The 14,910-nt window shown below is 34.0% G+C and overlaps 1 protein-coding gene across 1 annotated transcript in view; it reads left to right on the plus strand.

Annotated features, from left to right (window-relative positions):
- The window catches only part of ZDHHC2 (zinc finger DHHC-type palmitoyltransferase 2), a 53,469-nt gene that overhangs the window by 23,237 nt on the left and 15,322 nt on the right, over positions 1-14,910 (plus strand). The window contains exons 2-7 of the mRNA XM_036228610.1: positions 432-458; positions 1,690-1,784; positions 7,268-7,388; positions 11,094-11,163; positions 11,915-11,947; positions 14,541-14,661. Of these exons, the coding sequence (XP_036084503.1) occupies positions 432-458; positions 1,690-1,784; positions 7,268-7,388; positions 11,094-11,163; positions 11,915-11,947; positions 14,541-14,661 (467 nt within the window). The remainder of the gene's footprint in view (positions 1-431; positions 459-1,689; positions 1,785-7,267; positions 7,389-11,093; positions 11,164-11,914; positions 11,948-14,540; positions 14,662-14,910) is intronic.

Consider the following 14,910-nt stretch of genomic DNA (forward strand, 5'->3'; position numbering starts at 1 on the left):
TTTTTTTTTTTTCTTTTTAGAGAGCTAAACTAGGCGGTTACCAGCTTATAAACAGTAACTAATGTCTCTGGAAATGGAATGACTTGGAGAACACTGCTTTTATCCCACTCTGTAGTTGGAAGGAAAACCGAAAAACCAATCAATAGTACAGGAGTAAGAACCACAGCGGGGTGCTGGACAGGTTTTGTTCTGTGTGAGACCCAGGGTTAAAATTCCAGTAGAGGCATGGCTGGATGTAGTCACTAGTCTCCTTCTCCACACTCTCTCCCACAGTACTCGCCTCTCCTCTAACCAAAGTTGAGCAAGTATTTAGAGAATGTCGATTTGAAGGAAGTCAAATTATTAATGTACTCTAGTGCCTATGTCTCTGTCAAGCCTCATAAGCATCATATAACATTTCCTATCTCTTTTTTTTCCTATTTATTTTATAGTGTCCATGGAGAATATTGGAGAACAAGGTAAAATATATTATTGTTTCAGATAAAAATCTTAAAATGATTTGAAATAACTAGAATTCACTTAGGTTTGCTTGGGATTAATAAATTATTCTTTGAGAATGTGGAAACAGGATGGGGTTAAAGGCATCTCATTCTCTTAGTCCCCAGACTGAATTATGTCAGACACTTGGCAAAGAACTCTACCCAAAAAAGGCAGTAATTGTGCCAAAGGTTCTTCTGGCTTCAAGATACGGGAATATTAACAATTTCCTGTTTCAACTCAGAGTATTACCCCATACTTATGTCACTTATATAATTCATGGAACATATAATCATTTCCAGTTATCTCACACTGATTGAAGTGCCTTATTGGATATTATAATTTTTTAATGATTCTATAAATATGTGCCATCATTCTTTTAAAAAGTTAAACTTGCTATTAAAGTTTTAAAATACCAAATAGGTTGTATTTTTAATTAGCATATTTCACTCAACTGTACCTTACAGAATCGTTATATATTAATCTGTATTCTGTAATTAATCATCACTATATACAAAATTAATATTTTATATTCGCATAATACTTCAAGAATAAAACACCACACAAAGTGTGTTTATATACATTACCTGAAAAAAGCATCAGAACGCTTTTCTTGATAATTGTCCCATGTAATAAATAAGATATTTAACTTCTATTGAAAGAAATCTCCCTTTGTCCAGATGGTCTCTTTTTAAATATGTTGTCATTAAAACAGTGAGGGCCACTACATTTGACTTTAGCTGAACAGGTAAGCAAACAGCTTCTCATGGAGGAACTGCTTTCACTATTTTTTTCTGAAGCAAAGTTCGTAAATTCTGAATGTTTCGGCATTTCTTTAATGCTACATTTATTATTTAGGGTTGCAGGCATAACTTCCTACTTTTAGAGTTTACAAAAGGTCCCTGTGAGCCATTTTGCCAATAGATAGGCCTGTCTGTGGGTGAGAGCCTTCTAATCATGGGTATAGATCTAATTATGTATTACTAGAGATTTTTTTTAACTCTTGGCTTTAAGTATAAAATCTTATTCATTGAGTTGTGCTTGTTCCAGTATAACATAAATGAACTTATTTATAATAATAAAAATTCAAAATGGAACGAATTTATTATAACTGGTAATTTTGTTATTTTAGAACAATCAGATCTTTTGTAAATACCATGACTTAATATGTATTTGCATATTACAGTGATAATTATGTTTCTCTCACTTTAGTTGTGTGCCTGATCGCTTATCATCTACTTTTTGCAATGTTTGTCTGGTCGTATTGGAAAACTATCTTAACATTACCAATGAATCCTTCAAAAGAAGTAAGTTAAAATATTAGCAAAGTTATCCTAAAGATGGAAATCAATAATATCGATATCCGAAGAATGAATTTTATGTCGTCTTATTAATTCTGCAAACTTATTGAGTATAGTGATATTTTAATATTAATGTGTCTGTTAATAAACATTTGAATTTTCATTTGGTAAATATTATTTGTATACCAGATGAGAATTATATTTCCAATGTTACATCTGTTATGTGTTCCATTTCTACTTGAGAATTAGACATTAGGATGGATGGATAGATAGATGGATAGATGATAGATAGACACATGATAGATAAATAGATAGATAGATAGATAGATAGATAGATAGATAGATAGATAGATAGATGATAGATGGAGCTAAAGGTAGATGTGTTCCTATTATAATTATCATACTAATGGTGTATTAGTTGGCTGTTAGCCACCAAACAACAACAACGAAGTAATGAGTTAGCTAATGTCTCCATTCAAAGTCTGTAGCTAGTCCACAGCTGCCAGTTACCCAGGCTGCTTCTATTTTGTTCCTCTGACATGTGTAGCCTCTATTCCCAAGGTCACCTTTTGGCTTAAGATATCTGCTCTGGTTCCATGTCTGTATTTTGGCCAAAAAGCTGAAAAAAGTAGGAAAAAGTAGAAGTAAATGTTCTTGTTCTTCCCTTTAAGGACACTCTTTGGAGTTGCTAATGCCATTCCTGGTTACATTTAGAACTTAGTAATATGACCGTTTATATTTGCACAGAAGACTGGGAGTATAGTCTTCATTCTGTGTGGTCTTCTGACCCAGATTAGAAGTAAAGAGTGTATGTTAGGAGTTAACTAGCAGTCTAAGCCGCAGAAGCTTTTAAGTAAAGTGATATGATCAAATACACATTTTGAAAAGATCATTTTGGCTATTTGTTTCTGGGTCTTTAATCCTGGTTAAATATTTTTAGACTAAAGTACTGTGTCTTACTCATTTTTATTTTCTTGCCATTTAATTCAGTACACATATGTTGAATAGAAATACACTTTGTTCCAGTAATAATAGCGTAATTTTAGTAGGTTAACCTTAAAAAAAAAAAAAAGTGTAGGCATCACTATAAATTGTTTACTGAAATAATCTGTTCAAAATGAAACTTGTCAAGAAGGCTGATAAATGTGCTATATGACCTGGGAAAGAATATTAAAAACAAAACCACAGATATTTGCGCAGAATTAATGGTATGCTTGGGCTAGAACGAGTTAGATGTAGTCTTTTTTTCTTCTACTGTCTACTTATTTTTCTTTTCTTCTTTTTTTCCTCTCTCCTGTCATGTTTACGTCTTTTCCGTCATTTCTCTTACTCCCATCCCAGACTTAGTTGTAGGTTTGAGAGAAAATGCTGACTTCTATCATAGGTATCTCATCCACTCTGAGGGCTTACCTATGACCTCCATGTTAAAAATTTCCAAATACATTTCTGGCTCTGACCCCTCCTATGAATTTCAAACATATATTTTCCTGTCAAACATAGCTTCTAGATCATTCCACTGCACCTCAAATTCAACATGTCAAAAACTGAACTCATCACTCTCTTCTTCACTAAACCATGATTCATCGTTTCTTATACCAATTAAGGCCACTGACATTCACCTCGCTATTCAAGACAAAAACTTGGCAGCCATGCTTGAATCTTCCACTTCCTCATCCCTCTGCCAATATCTCAATTCTGCTGATGTTTTCATGTCCTAATTTTGTTTTAGTTCCAACTCCTTCTTTTCCCTTTCTCCCTCTCTTCTTTCCTTCCTATCTGTTTTCTTCCATTCTTCTTTCCTGCCTCCCTCCCTCCCTTCCTTCCTATTATTGACTTAATTCAGGGTTTTGATCACCTATTTTGTCTGAGACAGTGTAATCTTCTCCTATACAGTGTCCCTGTTTTCAGTCTTGCCTACATTTCCCTCTCAGAACCCTGTAAAAATTCATCATCCACCTGAAGCTGCAGTGATCCATCTAAAACAAATTTAGTACTTTCACTCTACCGCTTACATCTACTCTGCGACTCCACACATTTCACAGGGTGAAGGCCAGTCTCCCTAGTCTGGCAACAAAGACTCTTGTCTAAATTTCTAACTTCCCACTTTACACTCTAATAGTTCTTAATTACATTTCTAATAGGTATTTCAAATTCAACATACCTGAAAACAAACTTCTGATTTTCTACCTATTTTCTACCCTCAATTCTTCTATTTGTAAAGTGTTCTTATCTCAGTAATGGCAACTCCATTCTTCCATTTATTCAGGTCAAAAAAACCCCTTGGAGTGATCCTTGCTACTCTTTTTCTCTCAGACCTCCATATCTAGCCAATTAGCAAATTCTGTAAGCCGTACCCGTAGAGTACCCACAATATGAGCTCATACCCCCTCCATTGCCTCCACCTTGGTCCAGTCCACCATCATCTCTTGCTTGTAGCATTCCAACCCTTTCGATGAATTTCCTTGCTTTCATGTTTGCCCTCTTCTGTGTATTTTCAAAACAGTAGCCAGAACGATTCTTTCAAAAACAAGACATCATATTATTATTCTCCTCAGAACTTTCTTGTGATACCTGAGCCCACTCAGAGTGAAAAAATAGCTCCCTACTGTAGCCTAAAAGGTGGCACGTGGTCCGGCCCAACACTCTTCTCTTTAGTGTGTCTTCCATCACATTGGCTTCCTTGCTGTTCCATCGACATGCTAAGTGTTTTCCTCCTCAGGGGCCTTGAAACCTGCTATTTCTCCTTGCCCTGGAATACTCTTCTGTGTGACCTGGTCCCTCTCTTTCTTCCTGTCTTCATGTCTCTGTTCAAGTGGTACCCTATCGTCAAGATTTTCTATGACCACTCTTTCTAAAATAGCAAAACCCTACCCCTAGAGTTTTTCTATAAGCCATACCTTGCTATTTTTTTCTCCATATCATACCAGTCTATAACACATTACGTATTCATTTTTTATGCCATCCCTAGACTATAAGCTCTAAAATAGTATAGACTTCATCTGTTTTGTTCACTAATCCATTGCTAGTACCTTGATCAGGATCTCACCAAGAAAAGGTACTCAATAAATATTTGATAAATGATTGAAAATAGGGAGGAAGTTATGTGTGCAGATGTGAGTTTATATTTATAGCTTTGGCAGGAAGTAGAAGTGACTTCTAATTTCTTCCTAAAATTATGTGTAAGATGATCAGCTAAGAATGATGGGGGAATTAGGTTGACTGAGGTTCGGGAGAACAGAGAAGTTTGAAATAGTTGTTGGACAGAGTGGAAAATGAAATGATACAAAACACAGAAGAAATAACACACTGTTGGGGAACCAGTCAAGATTGACGATAGTGAATTTATAGCCGTACCAGGCTTTGTTGGATGATTTTTCCACAAAATACATATTTACCTTATTTGATTCATATATCTGTGTGGCACATCTAGTGCTAATATTTAAACTGAAGCCCTTTTGACCATCAAGACTGCACTCCTGTCACTGTCCCGTGCTCTAGCATGGAGAGTGAACACCACAGTAGGTGGGTGTGCCCAGGACATCCGTGGGAATCAATTGGAGCATGGAGAAAAATTAGCAGAACTTCTATTTATATGTTATCCTTTTAATGTTTCTCTACTTTTTAAGTTTCACATATATGGTACATAACATATTAGTTAATAGTGCATCATATATATAGGTGGTATAATCTTAAATTATTTTTAACTGACAGGAATACATAATCAAAAGATTTTGGAGACCATTGTTATGAAAGAAAGAGCCCTTGCTTGATGGTTAAGAATCTTAGGTGATTGTATTAATCAAATTAATAGATCTTGGGCTAATTTTCTAATTGATCAGCAGCAAGAAACCCCTCCCTGGTAAAATAAGAGCCCTAGACATAAAGTGACAATGAAGGGCTCTCATGTGCTAAAAATCTTTGAAAAATGGGACTAAAAAACTTGAAGAGGTAATATGAGACAACAATGTTAATATTTTCTCACACTTTGAGAGAATATAAGAAATCTGGAACACATGAATTCAAATTTATATTTTCATAGCAAGATTGTTAACTGTTTCTCTCAACATAAAAGTACTATACTAAATTATATTTAGAAAATGGAGAGTAGGCAAAAAGGAAGAGAAAAAAACATGCCACACAACTAGTTCACATAGTTGACATTCTTTGTAGTTAAATTTTTTCACATAATAGTCCATCATTGGCTTATTTTCACTTTTATTAACAGAATAATACTCTCACTGAAATTTGTGAAAATTTACTAAATTGCATCCCATCTTGGATTTCTAGGCTGATTCCAATTTTTCATATTATAAATAATGTTAACATGTTTGTACATAGAGCTTTAGCCATATTTTGGATTATTTCCTTAATATAAATTTTCAGAAGTAAAATTACTAGATCAAGAAAGTTTAAGACACTTGCCAAATTGTTTCCCAAAAGGACTATAATGATTTACATACAACGCTTCCAGTTTTATCAGACCCTTGGCGTTGCAAGTTATTGTTAAGAAAACTGTTGCCAAATTCATAGACAAAAAAGTTGTTTTAATTTGTGCATCACAGATACTTGTGAGATTATATGTTTATTTTAATCCTCAGCGAAAAACAACTAACAAAAAGAACTTATAAGTCTGTGAGTTTTCTGCTTGTTATTAGATTGTAGTTTTTTTCTTAATTCGTATAACCTTTTAAAATTATACTTTTCTTTGATCTGAAAACTATATTGGAGCCCTGATCCTATTCTCCAGTAAAGGGAAGGATGGCTCCTTGGAGAAAATGCTGATACCTAGAACCAGGGCAGGAAATATTCAAGATGCACCAGGAGCATCTTACAGTGCCAGAAAGGAAGTTCACACAGACTTTCATAGGAGTTCAAACAGACTTTTAAAACTTTTTTTATGATTATCATGTTGGAGTCCAAACCAATTTTTACTTTTCTCAAGTATTTTTTTAATTGGGCCAAATTAAAGTGAAATTAGTAATTAGTTCTTTTGAGTGGTAGAGGAAAATTCATGTAACAATTATCCCTGAGTTAAAACCCACTTGGGTGAGAAAACACGCTTGAAAGATTTGTTTCTATTTTTGTTACTAACATCCAATTAAAAAATTTATCCATCGAGCCAAATTTGTTTATTCTTCCATTTTACTTATTAATATACTAATGTTTAGATAGAACTCTATAGTTGATAAAGTACTTTTACATACATATATGTTTTTATAGCAAGAGTTTCTAGCTGCTGATCAATTAGAAAATTAGCCCAAGAGGTTCACAAACAAGAGGTTCTGATGAAATGGGTGTTATTATTAGTTTCTTTTCTAGATACATAAACTAATAACCTGTGAGGTTAACGGAGTTGCTCAGATTTCAAACTCTATTATCTTTTTGAATATATATTATATAGCATTAATATTTTATAAATGTCTTTTTTCTGGATCAATATGCTACCATTTCTTTGAAAATACTAATTAAAATTTAAATCTGTTCCACAGTTCCATCTCTCTTATGCAGAGAAAGAATTATTGGAGAGAGAGCCAAGGGGAGAAGCCCATCAGGAAGTTCTTAGGCGAGCAGCCAAAGATCTTCCCATCTATACCAGGACCATGTCTGGAGGTAGACGTCGATAATGACTGCTTTGGCACGATAGCTTGTGGTGACTGTTAGAGAGGATATATTCATGAAACTATCAAATACTCATTGCAAAACATTGTTATATCTTGGATTACTATTAAACATTTAATGCACAATTAAACTTTTACTGCACAATTCTATAAAACAGAATGGAAACATGAATAACAGTGTGGCACGGAGATCTCAACCAAATCACAACTGACTTTACTTCTGCCTACTTCATTGTGATTCAGTGAAGATGTTAGAACTGCTGAAATCTTAGTTTGTGGTAGTGTTCATTTTTAAAGTTTTAACTTATAGACCTTCCTACTCATATTCAATTTAAGGGAGCAATATCTATAATAAACATAACATTAATAATTTTTCTTACATATAAAACAGCAGTTTAAAAATTATATAAAAATTTAGGTATTGGTACAATTCTTCATCTTTAAAAATTTATGGTAATTTTTTAAACAAATGCAACTCTTTTGCTGGGATCAGATTTTTAAGATAATTTAACAGCTATCTAATTAAAGAATTGTTTTATAAACCAACACACATGAACTATTGATACTTGCCCACCAAGACTTATCCAGAAACTTTGTGAATTTAGACCTGTGCTGTCCATTTTGGTGGCCTTCAGCCCATGTAGCTACTGAGCACTTAAAATGTGGCAAGTCCAAATTGAGATGTGCTTTAAGTGTAAAATACACAACTGATTTCAAATTTTAGTATGAAAAAAAGGATGTAAAATATCTTATTGCTATATATATATTATTTATATCTGTTTCTAACTCACTCTGGAATCATAATTGAATCTAACTCCTAGTCTTACACACAATATTTTTTCTCTTTGTTTCCACCGTGTTTCAGTGAGCAAGTTGTAATTATCTGATTTAATATTATGCTACTGGTTCTATCCCACAAAGACAGAGATGTGCTTCTGTATAAATGTATGTATACTTACCCTATATAAACCTAAACAAACATTGAGGAAACTTAAGCCCCTTAAAAATAAACTACTGCACGAGTTTCTAAAACTGGTTAATGACAGTGACAGTACCAGGTGCAAAAACCTAGTCTCCTCATTTCCAGTGCAGTGCTTTTCTCCTATACCCCTTGACACACAGAATTAAGAGAAAGGAAGAAGCATAAGTTATACCAGAACAGATAATTTCATTAATAATAACAATTATACTTTGCAAAGTCATCTTCAGGTATTATATGTCAGCTTCCTGAGATGAACTTATTATTCCCAATATGTGTGACAGTCTGAAATAGAATCTGAATTTCCTAATATAATCTTTATATTTTTGGTGCAAAAATTCTACATGCCTGCTAAAACCAGTATTAATTGATTAGAGGCATTGACTAAATTAAATTGTACAAAGAATAATAAATAGATAATAACTCTGGTGTGATTGATCCCCTTCTGCAATATGTAAAATGGAAAGATAGGCATGATTCAGAAGGGACGTTCAGTGGAGCAACCACAGTAGCACCAAGGCAAGGATGTAAGAGGGTCTTTTTCCCCGCGCCCCCTTCAGCCACACCCCTCTGTGACCCTTGTGCTCTGTGGATATCTTCCTTCTTCCGCTTGAGAGAGTCTGTGGGCTAAAGCAACTGAAAGGTTCAGTTGTTGTTCATGCCCGTTACAGAGAATCGAGGAGAGTGGGTGGTAATGTAATTCAGGACTTTACCATTCATTTTAAATCCACAGTACTTCCTCTAAACCCAAAAAAGAAAAATGCCAGCTGCCTGGCTTAAACTGACTGCTGTACATGGAGAACAAATTCAAGCAAAAACAGATACGGCTGTGGGTGTAGTAAGGCAGGGTATTACGAAGACTGCTCGTCTCACTTCTGTTTGCCCTCTGCTTTCTTCTTATTCACCCATCATCCGCTTTCTTAAAGGGCTCTCCAAACTTTATTATGTTATTTTTAATTTTTATTTTTATCAAGGACTGTTTTACTTTTATTTAGCTCTCTCTTGCCCTTGATCCTTTCCTACCAAAAAAAAAAAATTTGTAATTTTTGACTAAGAGGGTAACACTTGGAGGTGATGTAATTAGTTCAGTGTTGTACGTACATGTAGATAGCATTTTCTTTTCAATATTTACCAAAAAAGCTCTAAATTATGGAAGAAATATATGAATACTCAAAAAATTTAATCAAGAGAGTTAAAATAAAATTCCCCCCCTGAGCATTAGGAGTTTTTAAACAATAATCAGTTCATTTTGAGTTACACTGGGATGATTCTAGTTGAATGTAATATGGCAAACAGAGTGTTTTTTTGATTAAAGGACTAAATTTCTGTTTATAAAAGACAAAAACAAAAACTCTTTCCTACGTTGTTTCGATTTGCTATGAGTTATTGCCCACTTTAATTTGAAAGCTTCCCCCCACCCCTCCATTCCCCCCAGCCCCAGTGCACTTTAAAGTAGAGATAGATAATCACCATCTGGAAAGAATCTTGCATTGCCCACCAAATGTTTCCTGGAGATTTTGTAACTTCAGACCACGCTGCTCATTATGGAGCTGCTAGGCCCTTGTAGCTACTGAGCACTTAAAATGTGACTGTAAGTGTGAAATACATAACGGGTTTCAAAAGCTTGGTATGAAAAAAACATAAAATGTTATTAATATTTTTATATTGATTATACCTTAAAATAATATTTTAGCTATATTAAATAAAATAATATTAAAATTAATTTCCCCTGTTTCTTTTTACTTCTTTTAGTGTAGCTCCTAAAGAATTTAAAAGTACACGTGTGGCTCACATTAAACTAGTATGTCTCTGGACAATACTGCTTTACACTTTAATAATTTCCATGAGCCAGTGAGACCTTACAGCATATCACTGTGAATACACCTGAGAGACTTCTTCACTCAGGAGATAAGCAACAAGGCCAATTCAGCCATCTCTGCAATTCTTGATGATTAAGAACTTATTTCAATATTGAAAACAAATCCATCTGGACCTTATTATCTAAGAAAAGCTCATTTTATTCTTAGTTTATAGCAACTATTTCCTTTTTTGGAGATTATACTATTAGCTAACATAACCTCGGTAATTATTTATTTCAAGTATTTTTTTTCAAATTTTAAATTCATTAGTTTGGTTTTACTGATCCTACTGGATTGCCAACTTAATAACTGCTTTCCTATAATTTTTGTAGCCTGCTTGCATCCTGTAAGATGCCTGTTGACTGAAATGGCCTCTCTAAATCAGTCATCCATAATTATCTTTCTCACACCTCATACAACAGAGAGGATGTGAGATCTTTCCCAATTTGAGCAACATATAGAGTTCACTCACTAATTTCTAAAATGTGGTTGTATCCTCACCTAGTTATCCTGGCAGAGTGCGGGAAATGATGTCATTGAAGGAGACATTCTTTTTACTTGGATAGAAATAGATATGTTTACATCTTTTGTGAGCCTTACTATAAACCCTGACAATTGAGAATGCCTTAGAAAATTTTCCCCCAAGTATTCTCTGTTTTGAGGAAGCCTCTCCAGAGAACTGAGGCTGTAGGCAAGTCATTCTATTTTTGCATTTAAACAGAGTCGAATATCTCATTTTTACCAAATTTAAATCTGGTTTGCTTTTTAGAATTTAAATTTGGACAGATGCTAAACATCACTTAATTGCTTGTTCAGTTCATTGTTAAATCTAAGGCTAAGTAGAGATTTTTGTTCCTAGCAATCCGATATTGTGACAGATGCCAACTTATAAAACCAGATCGCTGCCATCACTGTTCCGTCTGCGATAAGTAAGAAAACCTTTTTCTTCTAAAACATCTACATTCTGGTGGTCCTTTTCTTAATATGTTTCTTTTCTCACTGTTGTCTGGATTATTTCCTTTTCTCTTTACTCATGCTTCTCAGACCTTTATTTAGGAAATGTAACTGGCACAATCATTAGCATTAATGTGAGTGCGGGTTAGGGCCACAGTCGATTGTCCCTTTTCCCCCATTTTCACACTTGCTGACATGAATGAAGCACATGATTTTTAGCAGCTCAGACTTGGCTAGTTTGATATAATAAATATTTCTTCTGTGACTTTCCCATTTTTATGAAGATAACTCAATTGACTTCATGAAAGTCAGATGTTATTATACTTCGTATAACCACAAGAACAGTACTACTTGACTTAAGGATTGATATTAAAGGGAAAGTTTTATCCAGACTTTCTGTAAATCTGTTGACATTTTGTACTTTCTTTAACATAAAATAGTTGTATATTAACATATTGCATTGTTTTTAGAAAATGAGATATTTGATTTGCATATTAAAGCATGTATATTTTGAATTTAAAGTTCTATAATTCTATGAACTGAAATTGGATATAGTGTTGATTTTAGATGAGGATTTTTGCTATTATTTAACTTTTAGATAAATAATTTTGTAATATTTTACCTGCCACAACCACTTTGAAATAACTTTTATATTTCTTTTTTTGTAATTTAATGGGATTAAATTTTTACAGAGTATTGAGTTTTGTGTATATATTTTTTTTTTAGATGTATTTTGAAGATGGATCATCATTGTCCATGGTGAGTATGGCTCTACACATAAACGAGTTTCCACCCCTTATAACTTAAAAAAATGGAATAATTATCTATGTAAATCTTTTTATAAATGAAATCTTGCCTTAGCTGATTCAATAGGTATTTTCAGATTTAATTTCTAATATATGTTTAAATAGTTCCAAAGAGCCTTTTTTCAGGAAAATTTCTATGAAATAAATTTAAAACTGGTAACTTCACTTGTTCTGAGCAAATGGTTTTCTTTGTATGCACATGCATAAAAATATAGAGATTCTAGACTACTCCCCAGAAATTACACCAAAATGTACATATAAATTATACACAATACCTTATTGGAAGTTTCTAATAATTCATTTAAAGCTTTAACAATTTGTTTTACATAAAACTTGTCATTAAGGAGTAGAATAGCAAGTATGCACATATATACATGTTTAAACAAGGATTTCCACTTAGAATTCATTAATATTTCAAAAAAATTTCTAAGTCATGAAATTAGTGACTTAATAGAGAATTATTTGAAAGATCTATTTAACTAACGAAGGCTCCTTAACTCCTATGAGAACGATGCTCTTGAAGAAGGAGCTCACTAAACAATTTCCCTTTGTATTAATTTTCATTTTTCTCATCCTTTCATTTATTTCATTCATTCCGTCCTCATTCTCAGCAACTAGTTTCCCCCCGATATCTTTAATTAAAATAGTCTTAATCCTTCTTATATTCCTCTGTTGACCTTTCCAAGTAGTACGTCCTGTCAATGCTCCACTCATGTCCCCATGACTCACCTGTGAGTTCACTGCACCTGCAGTAGACAGTTCCCATGCGTGCTGACAGCTCTCCGCCTGACACCTGTGTCTGACTACATTGCCTTTTAACTCACTGTGTTATTGTTTCCCTGCACTGTTGCCTTCCCTGCTGTGGCCACCGTCCTAGCCACTAACTCAGCTCTGGTCGCTCCCTTGCAGAAAGCAGTAGCCAGATTGATCTGTGAAGGGTTTGGTTCCGAGGGCCTAATATTTACCTGGTGCCAGCTGAATGGAACAGCCATTTTATTTTTAAATTTCAAATTAAAATTTGAAATAAAAAATTTGTAGATTATACACACTATGATTCTAAATCAAAAATAAAAAGGTACATGTATTATTTCTAGTTTCCACTAAAAATAAATATTAGCATTAAATTTAAATATTAAATATTATATTTACTTAAGTATAAAATACACATGAAACTCTAAAATACCTACTCTTTATTTACTGACTTTCTGCTGTGTTTCCTGGCTCTGACATGGCAAATATATCATGCTTTTACATAAATTAGATGTTATAAAATTCTATGATCAAGGTCATTTTAGTTTCTATAAAAGTGCTACTTATCATTTAATATAAAAACTGTTCTTACATTTCTGTAGGAAGAGAAACAATTTTCCTATTCCTTCTCACTTTCTCCTTGTCCATAAAAGAGTCATTGTCTTCACTCACATTATTCGAAGTCTTATAGCACGCCAGCCTGTCTACCTGTCCCCTTCTCTGGAAAACACCATGATTAAGTGAAGGGAATATTCTGTGTGCTTTGCAAAAATATACAATTAGACTTTTTCAATATTATTTATTGCCATTATTTAATTCATATGTCATAAAAGACAATCTCAGTAATTGGTTTGCATTCACAGTGGAATCTCGAGAGCAGCAAATACAACTTTCATACAATGTGCATCTACAATTTTTGGCTTATTTTAAGACCCTCAGGTTCCAAAATTACTATACCTAATGCTGTTCCTTTTGCCTTATATTATTTGAGCTAGAAAATATAAACATTTTTCTTCCTTCCCTCACCCCAATTTCCAGTTTATTCATAAGCCTAGTGAATTTTTGCTTTTAAATTTTTTTCCTCTCTTTTAATTCCATTCCCCCTGCCACTTCCACCCCTGACCTATAGATGTTGCCTTTTTCCCTTAAGAACTGGATCTCTGAAGGCAAAGCGTCTCCTCCCACATGCTTGCTGCGTGCACCTGGGGCCCAGCGCACCCGGGGCGGGGGCGGGGGGGGTCCGTGGCTCCACCTGGGGCATGAACCCAGGACCTTCTGCATGTAAAGCAGACGTGCTAACCACTACACTGTGGAACTACCTGTCTTTTAATTTTTTAATAATTTTTTTTTCATTGTGGTAAAAACATTTACATGAGATCTACCCTTTTAACAAAATTTTGAGTATAATATAATATTGGTGGAATAATGGATATGAAACCTGGGGATACAGAGGCCGAATGTATATTTATTGGGAAAAAAAAAAACACAACAATATAAATGGACCTGTGCAGTTCAAACCTGTGTTGCTCAAAGGTCAACTGTATAGTTACATGGTTCATGACTGAGTAAAGCAATACTACATGTCAAACTTTAAAAATCTAAACATGGAAATTCCTTTTTACTGAAATGCATTTTTTAACATTTGTATGTGTCAAGAAATCTGATGAATTGTACCTGAAGACATGTCAATACTTTCCAATGACAGGAAACCAAACACTGTGTTAAGGTTGAGCATACGTACATCTAAGTTAAAAATGTAAAACTCATCAAAAATGTTGTTTCTGTTTTGTTAACAGGGTGAACAATTGTGTTGGATTTTCAAATTATAAATTTTTCCTTCTTTTCTTGGCTTATTCTCTGCTGTACTGCCTTTTTATTGCTGCTACAGATTTACAGTATTTTATCAAATTCTGGACAGTAAGTCGCTACCTTGTTGACTTTGTTCTTTGATACAGAAAAATATATGTTTTAGTGAATTTCTGACACTAATTTTATAACCTAGAACTCATTATATATAGTCAGTCCTCACTATTTGCCGATTCTGTGTTTGCGAATTCACCGACTTGCTACAATTTATCTGTAACCCCAAATCAATAGTCACAGAGCTTTTGTGGTCACTGCAGACATAAACAGAGTGGCCAAAAACTTGTGTTGCTCCATGTGCAC

Source organism: Rousettus aegyptiacus, unplaced genomic scaffold (assembly GCF_014176215.1).
Source record: "Rousettus aegyptiacus isolate mRouAeg1 unplaced genomic scaffold, mRouAeg1.p scaffold_m13_p_11, whole genome shotgun sequence".
NCBI classification, from domain to species: Eukaryota; Metazoa; Chordata; class Mammalia; order Chiroptera; family Pteropodidae; genus Rousettus; species Rousettus aegyptiacus.